The sequence below is a fragment of the Mercenaria mercenaria genome, chromosome 18, assembly GCF_021730395.1.
Source record: "Mercenaria mercenaria strain notata chromosome 18, MADL_Memer_1, whole genome shotgun sequence".
In the NCBI taxonomy this organism is placed as follows: Eukaryota; Metazoa; Mollusca; class Bivalvia; order Venerida; family Veneridae; genus Mercenaria; species Mercenaria mercenaria.
Genome location: NC_069378.1, coordinates 58315552 through 58331481, shown reverse-complemented (window position 1 = coordinate 58331481; position 15930 = coordinate 58315552). Strand labels below are relative to the sequence as shown.

The 15930-nt window shown below is 33.5% G+C and overlaps 1 protein-coding gene across 1 annotated transcript in view; it reads left to right on the top strand.

Annotated features, from left to right (window-relative positions):
• LOC123538733 (protein Wnt-10b-like) overlaps window positions 1–15113 on the top strand; it is a 28599-nt gene extending 13486 nt beyond the window's left edge. The window contains exons 2-5 of the mRNA XM_045323029.2: window positions 903–1171; window positions 9050–9315; window positions 11836–11976; window positions 12836–15113. Of these exons, the coding sequence (XP_045178964.2) occupies window positions 903–1171; window positions 9050–9315; window positions 11836–11976; window positions 12836–13153 (994 nt within the window). The 3' untranslated portion in view covers window positions 13154–15113. The remainder of the gene's footprint in view (window positions 1–902; window positions 1172–9049; window positions 9316–11835; window positions 11977–12835) is intronic.
• The last annotated feature ends 817 nt before the right edge of the window (window positions 15114–15930 follow it).

The following is a 15930-nucleotide window of genomic DNA, read 5'->3' as shown; positions in this document are numbered from 1 at the left end:
CTGACTGAATTAAATAACTTAGTCATATGTTCATTGAACTATGGATTTGACTTTCACTTAACATATCAGTACACTCTGAGGTAACTTTCCCTCACCAGTTTCAATCACACACACATGCGCACGCGCACGCGCGCACACACACACACACACACACACACACACACACAAACCACACAGACAAATGCAGACACACATACATACATACATATACACATGTCTGTACTTTTCTAAGTAATTTGGTTACACACATACACACACCAGTATGTTTTAAGTCAACTGGTAACACAAACACAGACACCTGCATACAGACACACACTCAAGCACACACAACACACATGCACACACTTGCTTATACACATAAATCTGTACTTGTTTAGTAATCTGGTTGCTTTTAATGTATGTATCGTTATTTTTACTGTTTTATACGGGTATGTCTCTTATAATTCTAAAATTGAATGGTCATTTACATGTGTTTTTAATGCTGTAATGTTTATTTATTTGTATATATTTGAAGTTTGTAAATGGAAGAGACTGAAATAAATAAATAGATAAATGTATTTATATAATTACAGCCCAGGTAGACATTGACAATCAATGAAATTATATATTTCGATGCTTCGAATTGCACATAAGTTTAGTTTTTATGACAATATAATGGCACCATTAACAAACTTTTCAGGCGATTATCTTAATAGGTAAGAAAGTTGGTACATACTTTTTCTTCTGTATGAACTGATGTATGAAAACGGATTTTCTGATGAAAAATGCAGAAGTATAGCGACTGTTCCCAAAACATATAGAACAGTATGGAAAAGTTAAACTGGAACACTGAACTTACAAAGAATGCTTGTACAAGTAGAAACAAAACGTAAGGATATTACTAACACTTTTCCTTCTTTCAGATGCCTCGATAGCAACGACATATTACAGTTGAACATTCCAACAGAGGAGCCAGTCATAGATCCTAACACAATTTGTAAAACATTTCCTGAACTTTCAACAAGGCAATACAGACTATGTTCAAAATACCCTGACGTGACGGCGTCGGCAATACAAGGAATACAGATAGCAGTACACGAGTGTCAATATCAGATGAAAGAACACAGATGGAACTGTTCCAGTCTAGAAAAGAAGAACAAGAATCCACATTCAAGTCCATTGTTGAAGAAAGGTAGGCAGCTTATAACACAATAATACTGAAGGGTTCATACTGTTCTCTCATTTGGTATTTTACTTAAACATAAAAACATAGTAATACTGAAGTAGTCAAACTTGTCTCTTTACCAACAATCTACCTAGCCATTACATGTTCTACCGTGCAGTCCTGTACGATGGATACTTAAAATATTCTCGAACAGTTGTGCCCCCCCCCCCCCCCCCCCCCCCCACACACACTTATAAAAATGAATGCCATTAATAAACAATTGCTGAAGACAACGTTTCACTTTGTTATGTGAAATTTCAGAACTGGGGCATTATTGCAAATGCGTCAAAACGAAGATATGTATCAGTTCTTTGAAAATGGTGAGTTTTGAAAGGCGTTGAACTGTGCTGAAGTGTGGCCCATTTATGCTGTCCTTATCTGGAAGATCGTTTTGCAGATTTTATAAACTGTTCAATTTTTATGTGAAACAACCCTTTCTTACTATGAATTGGTCTTGTTTATTTTTTTTTCTCAAAATGTAAGGCTAACGGTTAAATGTAAAAACACAAAATTGTACTAACTTAGTCATTCGTTACGTAAAGTAAATTTTCTTTAAAATAAGAAAATTTATTTTATGCATTATTACATGGTTAGAAAATCACTACTTTGAATTCTGCACATAAAAGTTAATCGAGCCAAGAAGGGGGCAAATCAAAAACAACAGATTTAATTAAACTTTTTACTATGTTCATCAATATTCAAATCTTTGATAAATAGTAGAGAAAAACACTTATCGGAAATTGGATTTAAAAAGAAATTAATATATATTTTATGTTCAAAACAAAATGTGTGACTGCCATGTTTGTGTAAAAAATATATTCATACTTTTCTTCAGACGTTACTTGAATACATAAAAGTAGTCAGCTTATTTCTTCCTTAGCTTCTTGTAATTAAACCTAGATAAGTTCTTTTTTCGTTCTCTGTGATTATCGAGCTCTGATGAATTTTGAACTGATGCATAAAATGCGTTCATCTGTGATATGGGCTGAATCCAAGAAAATATTTGATATGGCTATTAAATTATCGTTGCATCAACTCTGCTAAGTGAAACGCGATTCATGTATCAGTAAAACAGATTTTCGTGATCATGATTACCAACTTTCCTAAACTATTTTTACAAAAAAAAATCTAAAAGACTGCCTGTAATGACTTCCCCGTTGGAACTGCGGAATGAATGAATTTTAATTATCTCAAATAATGATAATAACAACCAAGATGGATTCATCGTGACCTTTCAGACGAAGGTGGAGTAAATAATTGAAAGTAGGGAAGAAAAGCTGCCTGCAAATTTGGCTTCACTGAAGACATTATAGAATTGTGGCGTCCTAATAAATTGATTCGATAAGGTCACTCTTGTAATAGAAAACAAGGGTAAGCCATTTTCTGCTCAAATATCTAGAAACAATCTGCACAAATGTAGGAGATAACTAGTTAAACTGATTATCGATGGCCTGATAACATTGAAGTTTTGACTCATGTTTACAATTCCCTTGGAGCTCCTTGGAGGGCAGTGGCATATAGAGTTACTGCGCGAACAAATGGATGGTCCCTAATTGACTTTAAACAAATAGTTAGTGTGAAGTTAATTTTATAAAGCGTAAATAATAATGTAATGAAATACTAACAATCTTTCTGCGTGATGGACAGATAAAATGGTAAATTGGAGTTGTTTCGGGTATGAAGTCAGTTCATTATATATTGTCACGGGTCGTGGAACTAAACAACTAAATTAATTAAGTGGAAAATTGCTCGTGAAGAACTGCTGCGAAGAAACTGTTAGGTAGTCAAACAAGGTCATCCTTCTTTCACAAAAAGACAATGTCATGTCCTGTTTTTTTTTACTACTCTCGGATGGTGGGAAGTCGCTTTGTCCGTCTTTGTACCCGCCCATTCTTGAAGTTACGCCCGCTGGGCATTTTGAGCATTTACAAAAAGGGTAAAGCACAGGTACTTTTAGGTGTATGCTTGACTGTAACTCTAATTCTTTATTCCATTTTATAGTTTTTATTTTAATTTCATAACACTCCATTAGTTAAACAGCTGATTTTTATTCGTATTCAACGCCATGTCTAGCACAAACTGCACAAAAAGTATAATGAGTCACCGTATATGCTGCAAACATAGAGCATCCCCCGTTGATTACTAACAATATAATTAGAAATTACTCATTTTGGAATAAAGGAAATATCGGACGAAAAATTGCATTTATCATGAATTAGACGTTTAATGAATAGTTGAGGGTGATTATATAACAGAATCTGAGTATCTGTATTAAGTGATACATTACAACCTGTGAATGTAATAATCACATAAACATATTTATCCGTGTGTTTTATACGGTGAAAGTTGGCTTCAAAAACATCATAAAAGTGCTTATTAACATTCATGTTTACAAGGTTGTAATTACTTGATAAATGATACCCTAAATGTCCCATAAAAACCACAGCGGTTCCATAAATTACGACTAAGCACTGTATCGCATGATTTTACTAACCGATTAGTTATTTAGATGCATTCTTACGTACAATATTTAATCCCTAGTTAATTGGATTATTTTCAATAGTATGAACTACTGCACCTGACGAGTACGCTGCGTTAAGCATCTTGTTAGATGTAACTTGACAGCTTTCAATTGCAAATAATTGGGAAACCTTTTTGACTCAAATATGTGGAAACATTTTTTTCAACTTTGTTATTTGGGTAATTGACAATTTAGGATCCAGTTTCGGGTTTATTAGGTTCATAGTATTGGCCATAAATTCGCAATGAAAGTAAGCTCATTGGAGGCAGTTCCATCACTGTGTGACTAAGATAAACGGTTGAACTTTTCAACAATATGTGCTATTATTTAATGTAACACAAGTTACAAAATCATAATTTATGGCTTATAATGTACTGTTACTTAAAGTAACACAAGTTACAAAATCATGATTTATGGCTTATAATGTACTGTTACTTAAAGTAACACAAGTTACAAAATCATAATTTATTGTTTATAATTTACTTTTACTTAAAGTAACACAAGTTATAGAATCATAATTTTTGCTTATAATGTACTGTTACTTAAAGTAACACAAGTTACAGAATCATAATGTATGCCTTATAATGTACTGTTACTTAAAGTGACACAATTTCAAATCATAATTTATTGCTTATAATGTACTGTTACTAAACACAATTCAATCAATTGAGCTGCATGAGAAACCAACAAGTGGTTGCACAGCAGGATCAGACCACTGCCATCCGCAGTCTGTCAGGATCATGCGTTCGCTACAGTTTCTCCAATTCATAGCTTAAAGCGAACACATGGGTCTGACAGCTGCGGATCCAGGTGTGATCCATGCGTCGCAAACCCATATGTTGGTTTTCTCATGGCACGGCTCAATTTATGGCTTACATAAATGTACTGTTACTTAAAGTAATACAAGTTACAAAATCATAATTTATGACTTATAATGTACTGTAACTTAAAGTAAAACAAGTTACAAAATCGTATTTTATGGCTAATAATGTACTGTTTCTTAAAGTGACACAATTTACAAAATTGTATTTTATGGCTTATAATGTACTATTACTTAAAGTAACACAATTTACAGTATCATAATTTATTGCTTATAATGCGCTATAATTGCTTAAAGTAACACAAGTTACAAAAATCAGAATTTAGGCTTAGAATGTACTGTTTTTGACCTCTTGCTACACCACATCAGAAATTACGTTTTGGCGTGTGTTCTTTATGGTTGCCCTTCAAACTACTAATTATGTTTATGTGACTTGTTACTGCTGTTAGCAATAAAACATGACTCTTTAAATCGATTTTAGTGTTTTTTTCAACAATTACAAAAATTCTTTCTGACTAAAACAAACAAGAAATAAAAATATTTTCTCAGTGAACAAATTGGAGGTAGTTGCGGATGAAACCCAAGTGACTGTCAGTAAACTATAACAGAGCCGCGCCATGAGAAAACCAACATAGTTTTGCGACCAGTATGGATCCAGACCAGCCTGCGCATCTGGTTAGGATCCATGCTATTCGCTCACAGTTTCACAAATTACAATAGGCTTTGAAAACGAACAGCATGGATTCTGACCAGACTGCGCGATGCGCAGGCTGGTATGGATTCATGCTGGTCGCAAAGCCACTGTGTTGGTTTTCTCATGGCGCGGCTCAACACTTGTTTCCGTGTTTATATAAACTCTTGTTATTCCGTGATGAAAGAAACTTTGAAGTTTGTTCAATCTTTTATGCTTTAAAGTGGTTGTTTACCTAAGTCGGAAATAAGTAGTGTTTGGTATACATCGTACAAAGAAAACTTTTCTTAGCTATAAATGATTTATTCAAGGCTGATTTTTTACTTCATTTTTTTTTTCTTTCTTTTTTTTTGAATAAAACACGAAAATAGCGGGAAGTATTGCGATGCGGACAAGGTTTTGAATAAACATCATTTATTATAATCCAGCCAACTGGTGAAACTAATATTTTTAGGCGATACTTATCTTTAAATTGTTGATAACATGCTACAGTCATATTTCATCTGATACATGTTTATAAATCGTATTAATAAAGGAAACAGAAAAAGTTACTTGCAAGCCCTAGTGTTCATGTTAATTTTTCTATTAAGTAAAAACAGATGACACAAGTAAATTCTTACTCAATTTTATATACAACATTTGTTTTGATAATGCATAGAAATGTCCAAACCATTGGAATTATGTGAACCAACAGTTAGCAGAAAGCTATTCAGGAGCTAAGACCTGAAAAGGGTCACATATCCAAATTTGTAGACAGGGTAGGTAGGTCGGCCCAATTTTTGGATAGGGCACCGGTTATGTCAATGTTACATAGATCAGAAACCAGAATTGTTAGTGTTTTACTTATTTATAGAAAACATAAGAGATTGTATTGACAAATTGTGACCAGTTTTATCTACAGAACTAAGAAAAAGCCTAGGGTTGACATTTATCGAAGTAAAGGGGCATTCGAAGGGACCGTTCTTTTTGGTTTAAATTTCAGAGAACATCACTTAGCATTTTATCCAACTTGTGTTACTTTTAAAATACTTGTTTTCGTTTTATCTACAAAACTAAGAAAAACACAAGGGTTATTTTTTTATCTACGTAAATGGGTTACTCTATAGGGACCAATCTTTACAGGAAATATCAATGAACATTTCTTCCCACCTGTTTTACTTTTAAAACACTTGTTTGCGTTTTATCTACAAAACTAAGAAAATTTATTGGGTTTTATTTTTTATCCAAGTAAAGTGGTTACAGTCTAAAGGGACCATTCTTCTTTGGTCTAAATTACAGAGAACATCACTGAGCATGTTTTCTTCTTTCAAAGCACTTGTTTTCGTTTTCGCCTCGTTTTCGGCACAGGTAACCAGGCTCACGTGCTCAATCGTCTGCTTATTTACTCCTAATTGATATGTATAATGATAATCGCCATATTAATTTGAAACATTAATTTGGAACAGGTTTCTGTTCCACTCGGTGGAAATTAACTGAAAGAATTGTGAAGAAATCTACATAAAAACAAATTACTAGTGATTTTTTTTCTTGCTCGAGTAAATATGAATGTTTCGTTTCTAATAAGCTTATAATAAAATAAAGATAAGAACATTAAAGACTGTGTCAGCATGAAAACGTCGAGTATGTTTACGTTAATATAACGGCAGGTGCTAAGTACTGTTGTACAAGAAAACAGACTCCATGTTAAGATTTTTATGCTTAGATCCGTTTATTTTGAAAGAATAAGTGAATTACCAAAGTTTTGATGAGTTACACAAAAAAAATTATGTATCATACTTGTAAGAGTATGCGTGTGTAGGTGTTATATTACATATTTGTTTTAATTTGCCTCTCGGAGAATACGGTCATAATATTTTACACATTAATCATTTTAATGAAATAAAATCGGGTGAGATATAGAGTTTTTTCAACATTCAATATCCCATCGGATAGAAAAAATATTAATGACGTTCGTGTTTATAAATATTTTCAAAATCCCTTTTAAAAGGTTTATCATAATGATCATATGCATGGCGAAACACTCACTTTAAATATACATTGTATTTGATGCTAATGGTGTTGTACTGTCATTTCAAGATATACATGTACATGTATTGAAACAATGATCATTGTCGTTGAAACGAACGTTTTTGTTTAACGTAGAGTTTTGTCCTGTCTCGATGCGTTTCCTTACACATAATATTATACAAGAAGTTCTGTTTCCTTTGACGGGTAGCGGTGGTCTAGTGGGTAAGATGTCGGCTACTGAACCCGGGTGCCGTTGGTTTGAGCTCAACTTGTATCACGACCATGCCCTTATATATGTGACAGCAGTACTTTTTTTTCCATGGGGCGGACTGGAGAGTGATTACAATAAGATTGACGCTTTCATCAAATTAGATCAAAATTAAATTAGTATAAACTAAATTTTCTTAAAGTACGAGTATATGGAATGGGCATAAAGAATGTGTACACAAACTAAAGTAAAACGTCTTTTTCCCCAAATACTGAAGTATAATTCCACTTAATTCAGAAATGAAATAGGGTTGTGTCCGTTTTAAAGATTTTTTGAAAATGCTAAGTGAAGCTGAAGCAAATATTATAATTTTATGATCGTGTTGGTGGTACATTGAAGCGATGTTTGCCGGCTTATTCCGCGTGATCGAAAAAGCCGAAGTAACCCTGATTTTATGAGTATTTGATTTGAGTTTTGATGTGCGAAGCATTTTTATCGTACTTAATTGATCAGAAATAAACTCAAAGTGTACTTCTTAAAGCAACACCTTGAATGAAATTCCATTATGAACGGATAAATTGATAAAAAAGAACATATGTTTACTGAAATGCAATTTGCATTCCAAACAACGTATAAACGTATTAAATGAATACAGAAAGTATTCAGAAATTACTACATTCGCGGTTATTTGATCAAAATAAAATTGCTATATCCGAATACAAGAATTTGTTAGTTAAATGCCAAAAGATATTCTATCCAACAGATGTTCATAAAAGCCTTAAATTGTTATTTAGTTAATACATGTACTATTAAAACGAGTATCTTATTTATGTTTTATTATTTTTCTACTGTTCGAAACAATTTAGTGTCATTTATATCAAAAATTAATAAATCTAATGAGTTACCGTTTTTATTTCATTATCGATATCTAAAGGGGAACGATTCTTTGAATCAAACTTTATGCTTTAATGGTGTTTAGTGTTAAGAATAACAGCAAGATATATCGAAAAGTACTAATTTTGTATACGTGTTCATCTGAACGACGAATAAAATTTTGTCTCTACATTTTGTATTGTCATCTTTACTCGTATAATTCTGCTTATAAAGCCTTATTACCTGTAGATACACACAGTGACTTATATCGTATACATTTATTGAATGACTTGCTAAAGATGATGTACAATGGTTATAGGTTATTAGCTTTGTATCGGGAAATATGCATGAATATTGCGCGACTTTAGGAGCGCAATATTCTTCCGCTGAAGAACGAGTGCATATATATATATATATATATATATATATATATTCAACAAACAACATGTATGCCATGTCGTAAATTGTGATATTATTTGAAGAAAATACTTATCTAGTTTGTTACGTATATTCATTGATGAAATACCATTTTGATTTGTACTTGTTTGGATGATCAATGAGCGAATCTTTTTTTAATTTTCATGAATGTTTGAGGTTAAACAACATTAATGTAATAAAAAAGAAACCACACTAAGTGCACTTTTCCATGTTTTTGCATGTTAAATGTAAGATAATTTCTGCAAATTTCAGAAACAATCTTTTAAAAAAAAAATCTCTACTTTCAGGGTACAAAGAGTCAGCCTTTGCCTACGCCTTGGCATCGGCCGGTGTCACACACCAGGTGTCAAAAGCATGCAGCATGGGTAAGCTGAAATCATGTGGTTGCGACATGAGTATGCAAGGCGAGGTGAGAGACAAGTTCGAGTGGGGAGGGTGCTCCCATAATGTCGAATTTGGTGACAACTTTGCAAGAAAATTTACTCGTGCGCGCGAAACAGCACGAGATATCCATGCAAGAATAAATTTGCATAACAACAGAGCTGGAAGACTGGTAATTAAATTATTTTTGGAATTTATTAAGTGTTAATTTCTTATTTTTGATTGGCAGTTAAAATTATCTTACCCTTATTTATATTGATAGCGGCGTTAAAACACATATTTTTCTTCCAGTACGATATTAAATTGTTTTTATGTAAAATTTGGAAACTAGAAGCTTATTTAAATCACTCTCGCGTCTACCTAACAATGACCTACGAATCCTTAATATTTCCTGAATTTGTATTTCCACACTAGAGCAATATAGCATGAAACATTTCTGAAATTTCCGAAATTTATGGAATAAGAACAATAAAATGTGGCTTCTATAAAATTTATTACAAATTAATACCAGTTTAATTCAGAGCGCCAGTTTATATGCCGCATACCGCGCAAATAAAATTTTGATTTATGCAAAGAATGCTTATAATTTCAAAACAACTGTTACAGAGATTCATTCAACAAACGTGTTAATTAAATAGGTCTACGATAACTTCTGACATACTTCAATATCTATAGTATACATGAATATCCGGTCGAAATTTACAAAATAAACTCTGCGTGATTAATATAGTGACACTTTGACAAAATCCAGAAGATCTTTTCCAAGCATAAAATGCAGCCAAGCAAAGTGATAGCAGACTTGGTTTGACCGAATTTGTTCATGAGAGGAAATGGCATATGCAACATCCGCCACTCCTCATGGCTCTGGCTGAAGTGGAATTTTAATATACATTTAATGAACTACACAAGGCCAAGGACCAGAAAGATAACAACTCCGAGTCAAAATTCTGAGAGACTTTCTATGACCGTAACAGTAATTTGATCTGGGATGTTGTATTCGGATCGGGTGGACTTTGCCAGGCTGGATTACACGAGGTGAGCAAGCGCTGAGTGTGGTCCGGCCTGTCAGACTTCCCGAGAGCCGAATACAATATCACAGATCAAGCTACAGTTGTAATGACCCTTTTATTACACACTTTCACCTTTTTGTTTATTCCTTTTTAGCAAGGAATGACATAATACTTTTCTGAAACAAACAACTCTTTATTTAGCTGAAATGTACTCGTGCAGAAATACAGTATTGTAAGCCGTTAATGTCTTTCAGCTATGCGAGACATTGGCATTTCGGGAACATTATTTTTTATAAGAATAGCTGTCCAAAAGATACAAACTACAAGCATATTTGAAATATGAAACATTCTCGATATAAAACGTAAAATACTTCCTACTCAGTAACTTTTGATAGACCATTTTCTTCAAGGAATATCGAACACTTCTAGAACAACTTTTAAGCAAACCATGATCATCGGATGAAAAGGGTTTGTAAACTAAGAAATTGGGGAAGAAGAAAGTTTGATGAACACATTGTTATTGTTTTGCGCGTATTTCGGCGTTGCATCAATGAGGAATCAGGTAGAAGAAATATCTATCTACCTACTTTCTTCTTCCCGAATTTCTTAGTTTACAAACCATTTTCCATCCGATATCATGTATAGCAAGAAAACAATTGGCAAAGAAACCTCGGCGTATTTTTATAACTGTCTAATTTCAAATAAAATAAAATAACTTTTCTAACACTTATTAACTTGACTTATTGTTTGAGTACCTATACCTATAAGTCTTACAAAAATTATGATCATTGACGCCTAAGGCGGGGCTGCAAAACGTATTGGTCTGGCCTCCAGACTTGGAGAGTTGTCAAATCGTGGTGTTTCTTAAATTTAGAGTTTTAATTTTATTTCGGGTCTTCTTCTTCAAGTTGTAACAATGCAGTTAATAGACGGATTGTGTTTTTCATATATATACATGTACGTGTAGATAATCTATAAACTAATAATTAGAACTTAAGCAAGGTCAAGACGTGGTAACGTTTCTAAATATACGTATGTTTTTATCCTAATTCCACGAGAATGCCACGTGTTAGAATTGTTTTGCTTGTTTGCTTTTAAATTTTGATTATATTTTTTAAAAAGCACGTCTAGAATGTCAATATATCGTATGCTGCCTTTATCAGCTTTCATAAGAAAATATCAAGTTACAACTTCGCAGAATGTACAATTGAGCCGCGTCATGAGAAAACTAACATAGTGCAACTGCGACCAGCATGGATCCAGACCAGACTGCGCATCCGCGCAGTCTGGGCAGGATCCATGCTGTTTGCTAACGGTTTCTCTAATTTCAATAGGCTTTGAAAGCGAACAGCATGGATCCTGACCAGACTGCGCGGATGCGCAGGCTGGTCTGGATCCATGCTGGTTGCAAATGCACTATGTTGGTTTTATCATGGTGCGGCTCAGTTATGATCAGTATTTGTTTGATTTCAGCATATGCATGTACATGTGATATTAAGAATAATGTAAAACTCCCTAGATTAGACTTGAATAGCTTCTCACAAAAGACTGTTGCTTTGGAGAAACTAGTCTAATTGGAAGAAAATATCAGCCTTTGCTGGTAGAGATCTGTAAGATGTGTTTTGAACAAATGTTAGAGAATACCAATATTTCTTATGAAGTTTGTTTTTACTTTATTCCAGGTGATACTGAAGAATGTCAAAAAGCAGTGTAAATGTCACGGAATGTCTGGAAGCTGCGAGATTAAAACGTGTTGGAAAGTATCACCAGAATTTAGAATCGTTGGAGAAATACTCAAGAAAAAATACGAAAAAGCCTCCCGGGTAAATACCGTTACATTTCAATGATAGAGTTTTGTTTGTTTCAGTGTAAGATTGAAATATCTTTCACGAGTGTACACCAGATACAATATTTTCATGACTGACATAGCCACGAGTGAAAATGTGAGATATGGTGTTCACGAGTGAAATATATCTTGATCTTACATGCAAAACAAACAAATTTTCTTCATATTTCATGTTTTGACTAAACTTACCCGTTTTATAGTTTCTTACATGTAAACAATAGATTTGATATTTTTCAGGGTGAAAATACCAGATATATTTCACTCTAGTATTTCGATAAACCACTAAAAACATGTTATAAATGCATATATATTTTAAAGTTCCTTAAGACTTTCAATTTTATGTTAAAAACAGATAATATTGCTGGCCAAACAGAGACTACACATAACTGAATAGCTAGAAAAATGCTTCTTTCAATGTTACAATGAAATTATGAAATCAAAGTCATAAAAGGGAGATAATCAAAACAATGCATTTTATATCACTTTATATTATGTTAACCACATAGTCAAACCTCTGATAAAAACTTAAGAAAACAATTATCAAATGTTAGATTTATCAAGAAAATTGTATATTTTATGTTCAAAACAAAAAAATGTGGCAGCCACATTTTAATCAAATGCATTATAAGACCCTCTAACCATTTTCTGTGTCGCAGTAAACTTTTGATTATCTCTTCTGCTGGACACGCAATAGTTACAACGTTTCAAACGATTAAACCTTTACTTGAAATTAGTTTAAAATGTCATAAAATGTCCTAATAACAATTAGTGCCATGATTCTCAAAGTTATTACGTGAACCATATCCTTTTTTTTTTTTTTTTTTTTTTGTTTACAGGTAAACATCAGTAATAAAACCAGTAAAAAGACGAAAAGAAGACTTGTGAAAAAGCAGAAAAACTCCGAACTAGTTTATTACGAAAAATCTCCAAATTATTGTGATCCTAACCCGGAAGTGGACTCACCCGGTACAACTGGACGATTCTGTAATAAATCCAGCACCGGACTAGATAACTGTGACACGTTGTGTTGCGGTCGCGGACACAATACTCTCCGTGTACGGAGGGCAGAACGGTGTAACTGTAAATTTCATTGGTGTTGTTACGTAGTGTGTCAAACTTGTGTGTCTAATGAATGGGTTACAGTTTGTAAATAATAGAATAAGTCTTTTTTCTATGAAATACAAGTGAACCTCAGTAGCTCGATAAATATTAAAGGGACAACTATATGGAGTTGTATAGTCCTTTTCCCAATTATGAAAGTACTTGATTTGCAATTAATTGTAAACTAACATTTAAAAGCAAATAAATCAGCGCATTCTAGAACATTTTTAAATAACACACTTATAATGTGCTAAATATTATGTAGGAATGCTCTCTATATTCAAAAATGAAATTCAATGTAAGATATAAGGCCTTTATCTGTAACTCATATGATAATCATAAAATACAAGAATTGAATGTAAGATCTCAGGCCTTTTGCTGTTCTTATATGATACTCATAAAATAAGCAGTTCAATAATATTGAGTTACAAGTTTATAGAAATATATATGTGAGGTATATCAGGAGCCTTAATCCCATGAAATAAATACGAGATAAATTTTAAACAGAAATGAATTTGACACTAAATGCCGATTGTTTCATTTAGTTATCGAGTTTCACTTGTATTTCTATTAGATTATTGTCCTTGTTATTAGGCCAGTATTTGTGATATTTACATTAAAACCAACAGCAGCTCCACCCAGTCGATAAAATCTAGAAAAAAATTTGAAGCAAAGAACTGAGCCAAATATAGTAACAAAATACTCTGTTTGATTGATGCTATCCATGAGCGGTAATGCAATGTGCAAAACCTCTCACGCCAGCAGAACTCTAAATTATACAACTTCATTGAAAGGACTCCAGCAACACTGTGTCGGAGTATGGGGATATTTTTTTACGCCCGACACATCAAGATTGCTTCCATGATAGTTAATAAGATCTGTAAAATGATCCTGAAGCAACAAAATAAAAGAACAGCAGACTCTTCAGTAAAATTATACCAGTTTTAAAGGGCATCAATTGATTTATATAAAATTGAGTGCTGTGTAGGGATACGATATGTTTGTTAGATATATGGAGTTTTTTGTTTTGTTTTGTCCGTTTACATACTGTATAATTCCATTAATTTCATCAGATTTTATTACCTCTTGTATTTCTAGCTCCTCATTCATCAACGTTTTAAGCCTGAAACTAAATGCAATATTTTCGTTTTGGTCTGTTAGAACCATATGATAATGCTGAATGAAATGTTAATACAATGTATAATTACGGTTAGTGCGATTTTATTTGTGCAGTGGCGTTTTTAGTTTTAGTTTTAACAGTCTCTGACAACGAATAATTATTATAAAAAGTAGAATCACTTGCCTGTAACCATTGTAGGTTGTAATTTGCTTAGGGATGTAAAATTCTTTCGTGTAAGGTCAAGGTGACAGTTTAAATGTCGGTGTACCTACCTAAATGTCCAACCGAGCCTGAAATAAATCTCCGAGAGACATCACGGGTCTACCTGCACGAGAAAACCCTGTTAGAGCAACAACTTCAAGTATGCTGTGGAATTTCATATTACAGTGAAATGACATTAAGAAAATTACATACTATTCTGGGTTTGCATCAGGATATATTGGAAAACGAAAAAAGACCCTTCTCACTTACTAGTTTTATTATTTAACTCATTGTTTGAACTATTACCATTTTTAACAAAACCTATATACGAATATGTACTCATCGAATCCGTTTCAGCGTTTCCCGAAATGTACGGAAATCCATGTGCTTTCGGCCGCCGAAGAATGTCGAAGTAGGATTTGGAGTATTCGTAATTTGCACGGAAATTGCCAATTGTCGTCATGGGTACTGAAACAATTGCCATGTGCTTACTGATTCCTTTTCTCTCTGCCGAATCTCTTTTGATTGGTTTGCTTCAGAGATCACAAATGCTGGTATATGAATTGTAATACTTGCGTATTTTAGGTTGTACATATTATATAATTTATACTGTTTGAAATTTTGCTATAAAACTGTTGTAAATTATTTTATGTGAGGAATTTACTGATATTAGATGTCTGATATTATATTTACTAGCTTTTGTTATGATTTGTTTCTCTCATACGGTACATCTGACGGTTCATCGTATAAGAGGGGGTCTCCGTGGCCGAGTGGTTAAGGTCGCTGACTTCAAATCACTTACCCCTCACCGATGTGGGTTCGAGCCACGCGTAAGACTTAAAATTCTTCATGTGAGGAAGCCAACCAGCTGGCTTTCAGAAGGTCGGCGGTTCTACCTAGATGCCCACTGTGACGAAGTAATGAACAGAGGGTATCTTGGGTCTTCCTCCACCATGAAAAGCTAGAAAGTCGCAATATGACCTATAATTCTGTCAGTACGACGTTAAACCCCGTCGTCCTCACTCCTCTAAAATACACAAAAAGCTGTTACTGAAGAGACTTGAACACAAACGGGCCGACATGACAGTAATTTGAGTTGTGGTTTTAACATTTTAGAAAAGGATGAACATATCTGACAAACGCTTCAGAGAACGAATATTTACTTGTTTCCTTCTCGTCGACGCACTACAATCAAATTGTCCAATATCTGATAATGAGACGAATGTTTTTATCATGTTTACGGAAAGTCACTAATAGTCCTTGCAAAAGATTATCCTTCCTTAGTGCTTATTATAATAAGCAGGGTGCTAAAGTAACAGTCCGGCTTAAAAAAACAACAAAGATAACAGGAAATGCCACGCTCCAAGAACGCAGCCCCAGACCCAATCCCGACGAAAAAAAAATCCCCACAACTCAGAATCAGCTATAAATGTTATAAGTATGAAATTTAATATGGAATTTAGAACCTGTTCTTTTTGTATGAGCATTGACATTATACAGTATAAATGA